Source organism: Adiantum capillus-veneris, chromosome 11, assembly GCF_014529385.1.
Source record: "Adiantum capillus-veneris isolate H3 chromosome 11, ASM1452938v2, whole genome shotgun sequence".
NCBI lineage: Eukaryota > Viridiplantae > Streptophyta > Polypodiopsida > Polypodiales > Pteridaceae > Adiantum > Adiantum capillus-veneris.
Window position 1 is genome coordinate 132,030,346 of NC_140941.1, and position 15,787 is coordinate 132,046,132.

Consider the following 15,787-nt stretch of genomic DNA (forward strand, 5'->3'; position numbering starts at 1 on the left):
CTGCTAACTTGGGTTTGCTTATATATTAACTTAGCAAAATTGCCCTACCTACTTTTGTTGGAAAGTCACTTAAAAATAATAAGTGAAAATAACCAAAAATAGGAAAATAGGCTAAATGCATTGGAAAATTCCCCTGATTGAATCTGATGGATTCTGAAAGGAATACTGATGATCATGTTGTGTGCAACCGGAGGATATGCATCTGCACTCAGGGACTGGGCATGCACGGTCTATGAATAGACTCACAAAAGTGCCAGATCACTGCTAATCTGAACTGACTGAACTGACTGAACCGTGCTGTGGTGTAGCTTGTCCACGGACACATAGGGTTGGGATGTGTCACGTGACATTTACGTAATTAGAGTTCAGGCTCGAAGGCATTACATCCACTAGTGAAAAAACTCGTGAAATTTCCAAACCAGAGGGAAAAAACTACGAGTGATACAAAGTTTCAAAGGATGGTGATATTACAAAAGCTAGGAGCAAGGGAATAAGGGAAAAAAATTACAAAGAGCTGAAGCAGAAATGGGCCACCCAGAACTTGATAGGAAGCACTCCACCAAAGAATCTCCAAGAGTAGACTCCAGATCTTCAAGGCTGTGAAAACTGCGCATCCCAACAAAATAACCATCACGACTGCAAAGTAACTCTGCACCAAACCGAAGGAAAGCCTCTCTGCGCTCCCGCATGCGGTTGGAGCTGCCTTGTAGTCCCTTGAGCTGTCCTCTGAGAGTGTTTATCAGCTCTAGCCAAAAATCGCGAACAGTCTCTGCTGGTGGCACAAGGCGAGCCTCAAAGATGCGGAAGAAACGGGCCCACTAGATGAACCAGAGGATCAGGCCACTGATGAGCTCCCAACACTTCTCTCTCGCTGCACCACTCCTATTGAGTAAGCTCTGTGGCAAGGAGTGTAGGTCGCCCCTCCTGCATCACTATCATCTTGCTGGTGGAAGATAGCTCAAACTGAAGTGCCGGGCCCGTGAGGGTGGACCAAGCCGCTGCTCCCCAAGTGTACTGTCGAGCCGTGGAGAGAGCATGCATCAGCCGAAGAACTCGATGCCACACCTGTTGTGCCGAAGGACAGTCCCAAAGATAGTGACGCTGACTCTCCACAAGATGGTCACAAGCTGCACATGCGGCCGAGAGACCACTATGCACTAGCCAGCTCCCAACTGCTGTAGCTCTGTGTGAGACCAGCCACTGAAACAAGGTGACTCACCTCGGCTGTGTGGAGTCCCACAACCTCTCCCAGAAGGCTGCCAAGAACTTAGCTGTGAGACCCTCCTCCTGCCAATGAGGTGCTGCAGCGGGGTGGGCCTCTCTCTGTGCTGCTAGTATATGACGTCCCAGTCGAACAGTGTATTGAAAGAACGGGACACTTGGGTGGTCTGCAGAAGAGAAAGTGTCCCTCCAGAGCCACTCACCAGGATCCCACTGTACTCGTGCCAGTGGACAGCACTCCCAAGCCCACAGCCTCCAGTGTCCAGTCTCAGGAGCTGTTGGGTCAGGATCGATGACACAAGTCCTCCCACAGATGCCCACTACTCGGATCCTCTGAAAACAACACTCTGCCACCTGCGGGGCCTCTACTGCAACTCGCTGTAAGCGTCCCCCACCCTGAAGCTCGAAGAAAAGGGATGGAACAGTCTATGAGCAGGCCTTGACTGAGATGAGAACCTCCAGTCGTGTGAAGGCTCCCATCCACCTGGGTGCTAGTGGCTCGAGAGGCCTGAGCCACTCCGCTGGAACTGCCTCTGAGATGTCTTGGCACATGCTTTTCACCCCTGTCATGCCCTGTAGCTGGAGACCCTGCACCTCCTCTGACAAGCCTGTGAACTCTAACCGGTCACCTAATGAGCGCGCTGAACCCCGCTGCCATGGGACCCAAGGAAACATGAGGCCGACTACCAACCAAGTGGCCTCTCTGAGTGCTAACCATGGGGTTCCAGACAAGGGGCTGCCATAGGTGCTCCTCCGTGCAAGTAGGCTGTCTCTGCTCCAGGCCTCGCCGCAAGAGCTCCCAAGATCGAAGTAAACTCACAACGAAGCGGTCCTCTAGTCTCCTGCTCAAACCAACTCTGTGCATCTCTGTGAAGATCCATTTGGTCGAAGGTCGCTAGGGGCCTCCAGCTTGAGGCACCCTAGCACGAAGCTGCTGTAGCAAGAACTCCTTCCAGGGCTCCTCACTTGGAAGAAGTCCTCTGACTATGAACTTCCCAAGAAGGGCTCTGCTCTGCTGTGTTGGGTCAATGATCCCAAGCCCTCCTTGTGAACAAGGAAGAGTGATGACCTGCCAAGCCACTTTGGCTCGGGCTATCTGAGTGTCACGCCCTGACCAAAGGAAGTTCCTGATCAGCCTCTCTACCTGGCTGATAAAAGAACTCGAGAAGATCCAACAAGAAGTGATGTACCACATAGTCGCCAACAACACCTGGTTGGCCACTACTACTCTGCCAGCCAAAGAAAGTCGTGCTGAGCTCTAGTGTAACAACTTCCTCCTGATAGACAGGAAGAGGGGAGCAATCTGCTGCTTGGGAGACAAGTCCAAACCAACCTGACAGCCCAAGTAGCGAACTGCAGTCCGTGGGAGAATCCACCTAAAACCCTCTCGTGGCATCCAATCGGGCACAAGAGCACTACCAACCGAGAAAGCCACTGTCTTTCTCCAGTTGATCAGTGTGCCCGATGCACAACAGAAGGTCTCCAAAGCCTGCTCACACCTGTGAAGGTTGGCCTCCTGGCCATCTAAGTACAAGGCTGAGTCGTCGGCAAACTCAACGTCCAGTAGCTCATCTCTCCGAATAGGGAGTGCTAAGCCCCGTAGACCAACCTACTGCGACACCAAAAACCTGCTCATCGCCTCCGCATAGAACAGTAAGAGGAAGGGGGCAAGAGGACAGCCTTGTTTGATCGAACGTGTGAGCATGAAGCGATCACCTCTACCTCCTGCCAAAAGTACTTGGCTGTGAGCCTGTCTGTACAAAGATGACACCCCTTTGAACCAAGCATCTGAGAAGCCCATCCTGCGTAGAGTGCCCTCTAGAAAGTCCGAGTCAACTCTGTCGTATGCTTTCTCAAAATCGAGAAGAAGAATCACTAGGTCCTCACCACGGAGCCGTGCTAGTGCAGAAGCCTCCCAAAAAGTAAAGATGTTGTCAAGGATACTGCGTTCCTTGACAAAACCTGTCGGAGTCCCATGTATAAGGCTCTCTAGAAGTGGCTGAATCCTCAAACTTAGAGCCTTGGCAAGAATTTTGTAGGCTGAGTTGAGGATGGTGATGGGGCGCCACTGTCGAATCTCATCCAAGGAGCCACCCTCCTTGGGAATGAAGTAGATCAAGCCCTCACTCCTTGGAAATGAAGTAGATAAAGCCCTCACTCCTTGGGAATGAAGTAGATCAAGCCCTCACTCATGTTGTCAGGCATCACTCCTGTGTGCAAAATGTACTGAAAAGCACTACAGAGATATGAGCCAAGCAGGTCCCAATACTCCAAGAAAAAAGTGGGAGTCAGCCCATCCTCACCTGGACAACTACCACGGGGGAGAGCCCTAAGAGCCGTGCGCAGCTCCTCAAGCTGAAGTCGCAGCTCAAGCCTCTGACGCATCTCCTCAGTCATAAGACAAGGCATCTGTGCCCAAACCTGCTCCCTGCATGCATCCTGACGCTCTGACTGAGGCTCTGCAGACAGTAACTCACGGTAAGAGTCAGTAGCAACTGCACGCATATCCTCGGGCTCAGAAGCAACTGACCCGTCGGGCCTATGCAACTGGCTGACCTTGGCATGCGAATGTCGAGGTCCCACTGCCTCAAAGAAAGCACCAGTCACTCTGTCGCCCACCTGTGTCCATTGAGATGCCTGTCGGTGGAAAGCAAACTCGTGTCGCCTCTCCTCTGTGCTAACAAGCTCCTGTCGAGCCTGCTGTAGCTGCTCCTCCAACCAAGGACTGTCTGGATGCTGCTCCTGCATCCTTTGTAACGAAGCAATGCCTCGTCTGAGACGCCGCTCCTCCTCTCTCGCTGTAGCCCGGCGAGCCAAAGACTCCTGGAGAAAGAAACGGCTAATCTGAGCTAGTCCTGAGGCCACTTTGTTAGCAGGAGAATCCTGCCTATCCAAGCTCTCTGTCCAGAGAGCCTCTACTCGCTCTCTGAGTGCAGAGTCCAACAAGACCCTCTCTGGGATGCGAAGCATCGTGCTCCCTCTCCTCTCCTCTGCCTGTCTGCCACTGTGAGGATCACTGGTGCATGGTCCGAGAAGGAAGTCCCTGCCAGAATGCCAACTGTCCCTCCCAAGTCACTGAAATGGTCACTAGTGTAGAAGCGATCTATCCGCGATAGATTCACTCCTCCCACTCTGCGGTCCGAACGAGAGAAGGCAAGGTTGTCTGGGGGCCTCACAAAACTAGAGTGCTGCCAAACATCCGAGACCCTCAGAGTCATACAGAACCTCTCCCAAGCTGCCAGCTCAACCCCATGCACAGTAGCATGGCTACCACCAATCCTGTCAGAAGGGTCCTCCAACATGTTGAAGTCCCTCCCTATGCACCAGTGTTCTGCCTGCGGCGGCAGAGACTCAACTATCTGTGACCAAAACTCTGCTCGAGCACTCGCCACATTGGGTGCATAGATGTTCAGAAAGCCCACAAGGCAACCCTGAACCTGCATAGTAATCCATTGAGCCCTGCCTGGCACAATAATCCCTCTGTCCACAATGGCCTGTTGCAAAGAGTCCGCAATAGTCATACATACCCCACCCTGGATGCCTCCAGGTCCAAAAGCAGCTGACCAAAAAGTATCATATCGTCCACGCAAGAGCTGACCACAACGTCTAATGCGGCTCTCACATAGATGGTGCTCCTAAAGCATAAGGAGATCAATCTCTCCTCCCACAAGGCAACGTTGAAGCTCCTGATGCAGTTGGCCCCGCTGATGCTGAAACTGGGGCCCACCAAGTCCCTGCACGTTCCATGAGACGATCCTCATGGGGAGCGAGAGAGAACAGATGCTGCCGCAACAGCTAAATGGGCTATCTTCGAGGCTGGCTTGGATGGGGAGTAATCCGCATCCGAGCGTCCTCTAGATAGACGTGACTGCAACGAGTGCCTGGCCCAAGCCCAAGCAGAGTGAGCCGTACGCAAAGCAACCTTCTCTGTCCAGGAGTCCTCATGAATGTGTACATAGCATGGCAAGCACTGTGTATCGGCAAAGAAGTAAACCACAATGTGTCTACATCTTGCTGTATCTGGAGGTGTCACCGCAAACTTGGCCAATGGCCACAAAGTCTGAAGCATGTCTGTAACTCCTAGTTCTCCCATGTGGTGAGAGAACTCTAGGACCTGTGTGTGCAACCATCCCAACACTGAGTCGAGAGTCCACTTAGTTTGGTCCCTGCCGCAAAGGGGAAAGGAAAAGCCAACTGCTGAGTCCAAGGCCTCTGTCCCCCTAGCTGCAAGGAACAGAATATGGACCCTGAAGCAGGCTACCTCATGGCGCCGAGAAAACGAGTAAAGTCGTAGTCGAAGAAGTCCCATCGGCACCGGATGTCGATGCTTGTCAGACCATGAGGGATAGCTGCAAGGGGAGACGTCTGTACCTGTAGAGGGGGTCGCAAGAAAGGCTGTCCCTTTCTCGCCATGCGACTCGTGGCAAAGGTGTTGCCAAGAGATCTCCTAGCAGCCGGAGAGGGCCCTGTCCCCTGGGTTGACCGTGGAATTGGAGCGGGAGGGGAGGGGGAGAACGAGCAGGGGGGAGCGGTGGAGAAGAGGGGCGGGGGGGAGCGCCAGAGGTAAGAGGGGCGGGGGAAGAGGCGGCGGGAGCAAGAGGCGGAGGGGAGGATGATGAGGAGGGGGGGAACTTTGGGGGGGGGGGGGGGGGGGGGGGGCTGTCGAGGGGGAGGCTGGGTGGGGGCTGGAGCAGGGACCTCATCCTGCTCAAGAGGACCGAACCGGTTCCCCGTGGGAACCCACTGCTGCTAGGTAGGGGCCTGAGGACCACTGTGAGTGCTAGGCTGTCTCGCTGTGGCCCCTGTCGTCGTCGTACCACGGGCCTACTGCCATCCCTCCTCCGTTGGAGCCCCAGGCTCAGAGGGTGGCTCTGCATGTGTGCGCTGTGTCTCTGTCTGTGGTTGTTGGCCAGCCCTTGCAGGCTGGGGTTGAGTCTGTGGTGTAGGTCGAGGCCTCCTCCGTGGACAGGCCTTCCCAAGATGGCCCATCTGTCGACAAATGAAGCACTGGTTCGGGAGGTCCGAATACTCCACTCTGTCTAAACCAACCCCCACTCACCCGAGACAGAAGAATGACCTTCGGGAGCGTGTGAGTGTCTCTGAACAAAACACGAACTGAGGGAATGCCAGCTGCCTTGGCAGCTACTGAGGCTGCCGTGCGAGGTGTCTCTAGGACATCCCAATGGCTGAGCCTATCCTGGACAAAAGTGGTAAGTACTCCCTCTGCAAACCCGGAAAGCAGACGGAGATGGGGATGTCTGCCTCCTCTACTAGAACATCCGAGGTAGGGTCGAAACCATGTCTCCACTGTCGAAAGTGGGCTCGTGCCGCTCGGATGGTCAGTGGACTCATGGCGATGACCTTGGACGCCATCTCGGAGGTCTCAAACTTGATTTGATAGTAACCTCGTCCGAGTATCTGTACGTCCAAGATCTTGCCCACCTCTGCGAGAAGGCGGGTCTGGAGAAGGTCATGCAGCTCTCCTCTGCTAGGTGGGGTGCCGAGAATCTTGTAGATGACAGAAGTCGGCTGCAAGCGCTCTACCTCTGCGGCAAGGCTCGCTTGCTCTGTCGGTGAAAGAGCAAGTCGAATGGTGGGCTCAGTGGGGTCGGGCGAGGGGGCTTCGGACGAGTCCCTCTGTGGCAGAGCTGGAGCCTCCATCTGTGTCTACTGCTGTGGCGAAGAAGCGGACGGAGAAAAAACCTTTGCAACCGAGCGCGCCGAGCACTGTCCAAAGAACAATGCCGCTAGAGCCAATTGTAGGGAGACTTCGGGAAAGAGGAAGGCGGGGGGGGGGGGCTGGGCGGGCTGCCGCGCGCGAGGACGGCGGGAGGGGGTGGGCAGCGCGAGGGCAGCGAGAGGGGGGGGCGACAGCGAGAGGGGGGGGGGGGGCGGCAGCGAGAGAGGGGGGGGGGCGATGGCGCAAGGGGGGGGATCTTAGCAGTAGCGAGCTTGACACAATGGATGGGTGCTCTTACATTATGGGAAGGCAGTTAATGGTTGGTGATTTTACTCTCGGGTGGAGTAGTAAGAAATGATGTTTGAGAATGCTTGTTCACACTCATGGCTCGGACCCTTGTGGTTATTTGCGGGGGGAGTATTGAATGATTGAAAAGTGCCGTTTTTACTCATGGTCCGGACCCTTGTGGTTATTTATGGGGGGAGTATTGTTGTTGTGACTCCCGGCCTGGACCTGGATGGTTATGCAGGAGGAGTATTAAGAAGTCTGAGCAGTGGTTACTCTCAGCACCTCCAAACGACGCAGGCTGCGGTTTGGGGGCGTTTGGTTGTAAAAGGCCTCTATATCTCATGGCCCGGACCTTTTTAGGTTATTTGCGGGAGGAGTGATGAGGGAGTCATTGAACAGCTCATGGCCCGGACCTGGATGGTTATTTGCGGGGGGAGTGTTCATCGGAGGCTTTATGTTTCTATGTCTTGTAACATGCATATGTGAGTATTTGTGTTGCATTGTGATGTGCCAACCACTGAATATTCCTAATTGGATGAGATTGCTTGGGTATGTAATTTTAGTGCATCAAGACACCCGTGGAAGATTAGTGCGGTCTGGGCGTGATGGCTACATTTACTACGCCAGAATATTAAGAGTTCCGATCTGGACGAAAGGAGAAGCCAACTCCTTGATCAAAAGAACCGAAAGGAGAAGCCAACTCCTTAACAAAAAGAGCAAACTGATTGTCCCTCGGAATGACCCTTGGAAATTTTTGAGCTAACTTGAGTTGTTTTGCAGATATGCTGTAATCGCGGACGATTACTCTCTTTCAAGAAGGGGAGATGTCACAAACTGCTGACGTGTCAAAGCCCGGAAGAATGGAGCCAACTTGCAGATCCTGGCCGAGGGGCCTAAACCCTAAGAAGAACAAGTAACAGAAGAAGTTGTCCTACCAACTTATGGGGACCCCGTCCGATGGGGCCCCAAGTGACATAAAGGAATTGAAATAAAGCAGGACCCACGCACACACACGCGCAACTGATGACGTGGCAGCAGTATGGACGCCTCGGAAATTACGCTGACGATGCTGATGTGGCGGGCCGTACAGATTTCCGTGTTTTACGCTGACATGATGACGTGGCAGGCTGTACGGATTTCCGTAAATTACGTTGGTAGATTTTTGGGCATTGCTTTTGGACTAGATGCTTTTGAGTTTGAAGGCTTTTCATGTAAACTGCTTTTGGGCCGAGGGCCTTTAAATATGAGGCCATGGGCTCATTCTATGGCATGCTTCTTGGAGAAGGTGTAGAGTCTGGAGTACCGGCTTGTAATGTGTTGATGCAATATAAAGAAATACCGAAATGGGCGCCAAGGTCTTGGGCCAATACTCTCTAGGGTGGAATTCCGCCACTCTGTGTCGCGTGTCGTGTCTCTCTCTCTCTCTCTCTCTCTCTCTCTCAGTACAATTGTTATTGAAGTGGTAAAAGTTGTTCAGTCTGTTCTTTTCTATTGGCACGTGGTGCTCGTCTTGTGACACCCCTGATTCATTCTCTTCACCGGAGCCCCGCTGAGGTGGATACTGTCCTGTCCGTAGGATAAGTCAATGAGCCGGCATGCATCCCAAATCCTTGCTTAGCATGTCCCATAAGTCTCTGAATAGAGTCAGACTTTGTTCTAGACAATACTCTCGAATCTCTTTTGACAAACCACAATAAAGCCGCTCAATCTGGTCCCTCGAATTAATGGCAAGTATCCCAAAACCTCTGGCAATAGTCATCCAACGTGTCTTTCTTAGTCATCCTTAGATGATGCCAAGCCGTGATGACATCTCTTGCATATTCGTTTGATATCCAAGCTGACGTGAAAATTTTCTTGAATTTTACCCACGTCGTAGGTGCTTCTCTGTGTAACAACAGAGTAGACCACCATGTCTATACAATTCCTTTCAAGGAAGATGCGGTCCTTCTCACCTTGGAGTGTTCCATGAACCAACCTCCCAAGAAGGCGAGGTCAAACTGCTGTATAAACTCAAGAGCTCGAGGGTGTCCTTGTAGCCTGAAAACGTGTCAAACTTGACGGTTTGACCCCCTTTCTTTAACTCCTTGGTCTTCTTGCTCATTTGCTCATTGTCAGAAGAGGACGAGCTCTCCTCCTCTGAACTGCTAGATGGCCTTCCATGCCTTCTAGACTCCTAGACTTTTTAGAAATTTGTTTTCTTGCTTTTTCTTCGCTTCTTCTGCCTTTTCTCATCCTCACTAGAACTAGAGGACGACAAACTGTCGGAACTCTCTGAAGACGAAGAAAAATCTGGGTCATCTTTGAAACGAGCACGCGTCTTGGGTCTGCTTGCCACCTCGAAAGTCGACTTCCGGCCCAAATAATTGCGGAAATCTGTTGATTTTCTCTTCTTCTGAGAGTGCTTCAGCATTTAATTATCTGGTTCATGTTCTTTTCAAGAGCTTTGTCTAGCTCTTTTTGCGAGTACAGTTTCTGCTTTTCTACACTCGTTGTCCATGTGTGTGTGTCCTCTGTCTATCGGCGGAAAAGACAAAATAGTTAAGACTGGTACAAAACAAAAGAGAGGACGTTTGGTGGGTGATGAGATCTATGGGGATGGGTGGAGCTCTAGTACTAGGGATATGTGCATGTCTATAATGTTGAGGGCAGTACAACCATGCAAATGCATCAATCTAGCTAGCTCCATCCTGTGCTAATGGGGGGGTGTAAAATGTAGTACATGGGAGGGTCAGGAGCAAGGGCTACCTTGATGAACGCCTCTGGGTGAGCCATCATTTGGGCTCGTCTCTCCTCAGCGGCTTGATGTGCTCAAGTTCGGATCTCCTCGATCTGTCTGCGGTGGAGTCGTGGGGCCGGTCCTCTGGTAGCCTGCGGGTGTCGTCTGGCCTGGCTCCCCTCAGCCTGTTGAAAGGTCACTCCCCTCGGTGGGTCTGGGAGTGGAAGGGGTAGGGGTGTAGCTCTTTGAAAGAAATCTGTAAGCTGTGACTTTCTCCCCCCCCCCCCCCCCCGGTGGCTGCAAAAGTGTGTCCTTGCGCCTCTGTATCTCTAGCAAGTAGCGCCCCAGCTGTCTCTGATCTCGAGAGTGCATGATATCTCGGAAGGTAGGCTGCCCTCTGAATGGGGGCTCGTATCAGCCTCTGATATCTGCATAAGCTCTGCATCTGCAAACAAAATGCTCCTCACTCTGCAGTTCCTCTCTACATACTCTACACACTCTCTCCTCCGTGGGAATGTCATGAGATTGCCCCACCTCGATCTCTAGTTTGTGTGATGACACTCTGAGCTGACCAATTGCCATCACACACACACAGACACACACACACACACACAGACACACACACACACACAGAGAGAGAGAGAGAGAGAGAGAGAGAGAGAGAGAGAGAGAGAGAGAGAGAGAGAGAGAGAGTTGACACGACATGGTAGAGTTCCGCACCCAAATTCACTGGCCTCAAAGACTGGCGCCTCTTTTGGTATTTCTTTATTATTATACAATGTGTCAAACAACCATAACTTGGTCTTAGGGTCATGAAGATGCTACGTGTAACCTGTCAGGCACAAATGTCTACTATTTGGACGTGTAGGTGCTATGAAGAGGCTCACAAAGGTCCCGGTATAGAATCCCCTGGGCTTACCAAGTCTATGGGCTGGTTTTGGATTGTAGTAGCATGTCTATGTGGCACATTTTGCACATGACATCTGCTCTTGCTTAAAAGGGAGGCTTGGCCGAGCTGCCTGCCAACGATGGGAAGACTCTCAATGAGAGGTTGACTCTAGGTGACACATGCAATCCACATAAGCAGTACGTGAGGTTCCTAATGCGCAATTAAGTTATAAGTGGAGGGGAAGGGATTTGAGCGATCAAGCCCCCTTGAATCCACATAAGCAGTACGTGAGGTTCCTAATGCGCAATTAAGTTATAAGTGGAGGGGAAGGGATTTGAGCGATCAAGCCCCCTTGAATCTAACTTACCTGACTACCGAGTGGATATGGATACTTACGTGTTGAGTGTCCTACACCTATTGATTGTGCTGGAGGTTGCTCGTGGAACCAATGCCACAACGTCAATGAGACCCTCCTTTGTCTTGCACTGCAACTTTTTTCAAACTTGCAAACAAGGGATTACACGTGAAGTAGATGGCACAGTGCCTTCTTCTGGGGGACTTTCTGTCCGATGAGTATCCCATGCCGCTACAGTAAGTAAGAACCCTGCAAAGAATACCTGAAGTAAATTGTGTGGTAAGCGTTTACTCCAAGACTCTTTCTACCCTCTTGTAGGTATACCATGATTGCAACCTTGCTTATACAGTGTTTGCTTTCTGGTGTTCAAGATGTGCATTTCTGTCCCAATTGATAGATCTTGGAGTTTCTTGAGTGAGGTGAGAATTGGGGAACTACCTGAAAGCGCACACTCAAACAGGTGTTTTTTTTAAAAAAATAGTTGGTTTTGAGGGGAAGGGGGGTTTATGACTAGTTTAATAATAAAAGAGAAACTCTGATATCAAGGTCAGGAGGTAGCAGGTGATTAACCACACAAAGATGAGATATCACACTGACACAAACACTTCTTGTTTAGTTCTTTGGTTCCTTCTTGTTGTTCCTTCTTATTGAGTGTTCGTTGACCTTTTGGAAGCGATAGAGCAAAAGAGAGGTGAGAATTACTGTGCGGAGAATTAGGGGGAGAGAGATTGCAATGCTACGGGGTTGAATCAACCTCTCAACGGCCCTCCACTTTGTTAGGGAAGTGGTATTTGCGTATAAATTGCACAAACAATGTGTAAAAGACCATCAACTAATACTCATGCAACGATGATGGTACCTTCGATGGAGCTCCGACCGAATGTTGACTTGGCACTGGTGGTCTGCTATCTTTGAGATTCCAATCTGCTCTTGTAGATCTAATTGGTGTCTTTCAGTGCACGTGCATGGATATTAAACAACCTTCTTTGACATTCATTGGCTCATGCATGCAGATTTGTAGAGCATTGGCTTATATTCATGGTGGTCATGGCGTATGCCATCGAGACATCAAACCACAGAACCTTCTAGTAAGTATTTTAAACATGTATTGTAAGGAGTATCTTTCATGTAAAGCTGAATTTTAACCAGGTTTTTACAATTTGAGGTTACTCTGTCATCTTTTAATTGCAGGTCAATCCTCATACACATCAGCTGAAGCTTTGTGACTTTGGAAGTGCCAAGATGCTGGTGAGCCATTTTGCCAAATTAGAGCCTCATCTTGAGGTTTGAAGTCTGTTATCTAGAGGAGAAGCTGTTGATGGTATCCCTGGTGGTTCTGCAGTGTGAAAGTCTTGTGATTTTTAATTCTAAGCTTTTGGCCAATTCAAGGGACTGAAGGTGATGAAAATAATTTGAAGCTCGCAGGTCAAAGGCGAACAGAACATTGCTTACATCTGTTCGCGCTATTATAGAGCTCCAGAGCTGATTTTTGGAGCTGTTCATTATTCTACTGCAATTGATATTTGGTCAGCTGGATGTGTTCTAGCAGAGCTTCTTCTTGGACAGGTAAAAAGTTCTGGGATGAGCGGGAATAATAATTGACAACAAGCAATCTAGACTAGACTCATACTGGGTGAAACACTTGGGAAGAAACTTACCCAATTTTATTTTTAGTAAGATGACTTCTGGCAGGATGTTTCCTGTAGCTTTTCCTTTCATTGTTTGCAACAGTTAGCTCTGAAATGATGTTTGCGGTGGCTTGTGCTTCCAGCCGCTTTTTCCAGGAGAAAGTGGTATCGACCAACTTGTGGAAATAATCAAGGTATACAATATATCTTAAAGTAGTCAGAACTTGGAGGTGGTTTTTAAAACCTTTTCTGCTTTCTTTTGTGTAGGTACTTGGTACTTGGTACCTGCTTTCTTTCTTGTAAGTACTTAAAGGTGGTTTTATACATCTTTCTGCTTTCTTTCTTTCGTGTAGGTACTTGGTACACCTACAAGGGAGGAAGTAAAATGCATGAATCCAAATTATACAGACTTCAAGTTTCCACAAATCAAAGCACATCCATGGCACAAGGTGACTTGCTTTACCTTGGGGAACTCGTACTTCTCTATATGCAGTTCCTGACACTGCTGCATCCTTGTTTTTGGTCTTAAGATATTTCCGAAACGGACCCCTCCAGAGGCTGTTGACCTCGTCTCTAGGCTTCTTCAATATTCACCCACTTTGAGATACACTGCTGTGAGTGTTCATTTTCATGTCTTTTTACTTGAATGGACACTGGTCTATACCATTAATACATTTCCTTAGAACCTTCTAAAATTCAAGAGAAGCTGGTTATACTCTTTTGAAATTTAATTGAGCGAAAAAATGTTGTTACGTTCTAAACTGGCATTATACTTAAAATGAACAAACCAGTTTCATATTTGAGCCTGATAATTTGAAGATCAGTGTCAATCCGAGTTGGTGAGGCTGGCCTTTCTCATGGAGACTCAAAGATAAGGCTGCTCAGTGTTCCTAGTTTTTATGAGTGTGAGATTGGTAGTTAATCAGCTTGTGGCAAGTTACAGGGAATGGCCATTTTCAGGTCCCCGTTCCCCGTTCCCATCCTAATTTCCCGTTCCGGATCCCCGTTCTGTGTTTCATATGTGAGTATCCGAAACAGGGAATGGCATTTCATACATGTTGCCGTTCCTCGTTCTCTGCTCTGGGTAACTATGGTGCCTTGTGCACCCCAAATAGCAGATTTTTTCATAAATCACTTAAGGAAGGTATGAATTTATTATAGATAGTATGTGCGACTGTCCTGCATCTTTGGACTCATAACAAGGCCCACATTACGCTAATCTGTGTTAATGTATCCTCATGTGTCTCGTCTGTGTTGTGTGGAGGGGTGCATATATTGACTCCTAGCACTACACCCCCTCTATTGGGAAGCATTGATAATGTCAGTGGGTATGTCCTGGTATTTAATAAATACTTTGCATGATGGACTTAAGGTTGTAATCTCGTGGGTGACTACCTTGAGGATATAATTTACACTTTCCTTCAAAGGTGAATTGGGCTTTTTGTGGATCCATTTAGGCATATTTCAGAAGGAGATGGATTTTTTTGGCAAGATGAAGGAATCGGATGGAAGATAGCTGGGAAATTTTGGAAGAGGGCTTGAGAGCTTGCTTGTGGGAAAGAGCTAGTTCAAGGCCGTAATCAGGGGCCTAATTCTTGAGCTACGAGGACTGTTAGAACCACCAGGAACATTCAATGGATTTTTTAGAGCGTAATGTAGGATATGAAGTGAACAAAGCATCGTAGGTGCCATGTGCTATGGATCTTGTAATCAGGGGCCTAATTCTTGAGTTACAAGGACTGTTAGAACCTCTAGGAACATTCGATGGATCCTTTAGAGCGTAATGTGGGATATTAAGCGAACAAATGATCGCAGGTGCCATGTGCTACGAATGTTGTTATGGATATACAATGTGTACAAGGGTGCAATAGAATTGAAAGCTTTCGTGGTTCAATTATCATGAGGGGGCACAGTGGATTGTTGACTCTGCACAGTGGATTTATGAAGAGTCAACTGCCTTTATGTTACTGTTTTTTGATGGTACATACTAATTTGTAATGTGTCTATCTGGTTCATGCAGCTAGAAGCATGTATCCACCCTTTTTTTGACGAGCTTCGCGACCCAAACACTCGATTGCCAAATGGACGACCACTTCCTCCATTGTTCAATTTCAAATCACAAGGTTAAGAATGCTAGGCAACAGATCTTTGTTATGGTAGATATCGTCTGTATTTTCTGTGTGCAATATCGTGGAGTGCTGAATTGCCTTCTCTTGCAGAGCTGAAGGGTGCAACGCGAGAGCTACTAAGAAAACTTTTGCCTGAGCACATGCAAAGGCCAACCTGAGTCCATAGCTCTGGAGGTGAGATTGCTTTCGTTAGGTGGCGCACCCCTTCGTATGTACCAGTATGCCTTCAATTCTTCGCAACGTTTTCATTACCTTGTATATTGGTTTTTATGCAAATGGCATTACATGATGTAAGGAGTTGGCTGCAGTTTGTATCACAAACAGTTTCTTTGCTGTTAGCTGCCTTGAAGTGGAAAATAACATGCCTGCTTCTTTGTATGTCTTTGGGCGTGCATGTATAAATAAATTTGGGTTTTGCAAATGATTTCGCTTGTAACCTCCTTGTTTGTCAGCACAACTCTAATATCACTGTGTGTACACCACTTGTGCGTGCATATGCATGGACATGTGGGGGGTCCCCCCTGCTGTCACTTCCATCCCCACAAATTGTGCCATCAAAAGATGGACGTTTCCCTCCTAGCCCAAAGCCTCTGATGCTATAACTTGGCAGGGAACCACCTGGTCTTCAGTTTCATCTAAAGTTTATATATGTCTTTGTAAATAACAAGTGAAGCTGACCATTTTGTTGTCTTAAATTTGATTCTTGTATGGTATTTTGTTTAAATAGGAATGTTAGAATTCTGGAATTTGTTTGTTTGTCCTTTTAAAGTTAGTTTGTTTTGTTTTGTGGGGTGTAAGGTAGCGTTGACATGTCGCTTTAGGGCTAGACGTTAGACAGGTTTTCTCTGCTCTTTTGCCATTACCGGTTTATTTCCACATTC

General features: G+C 49.0%; 1 protein-coding gene across 1 annotated transcript in view; it reads left to right on the top strand.

Moving 5' to 3' along the window:
• The window catches only part of LOC147448024 (shaggy-related protein kinase epsilon-like), a 32,715-nt gene extending 17,388 nt beyond the window's left edge, over positions 1-15,327 (top strand). Inside the window, exons 6-13 of the mRNA XM_086523923.1 lie at positions 12,163-12,237; positions 12,341-12,397; positions 12,575-12,715; positions 12,921-12,971; positions 13,131-13,226; positions 13,308-13,391; positions 14,798-14,900; positions 14,997-15,327. Of these exons, the coding sequence (XP_086380049.1) occupies positions 12,163-12,237; positions 12,341-12,397; positions 12,575-12,715; positions 12,921-12,971; positions 13,131-13,226; positions 13,308-13,391; positions 14,798-14,900; positions 14,997-15,064 (675 nt within the window). The 3' untranslated portion in view covers positions 15,065-15,327. The remainder of the gene's footprint in view (positions 1-12,162; positions 12,238-12,340; positions 12,398-12,574; positions 12,716-12,920; positions 12,972-13,130; positions 13,227-13,307; positions 13,392-14,797; positions 14,901-14,996) is intronic.
• The last annotated feature ends 460 nt before the right edge of the window (positions 15,328-15,787 follow it).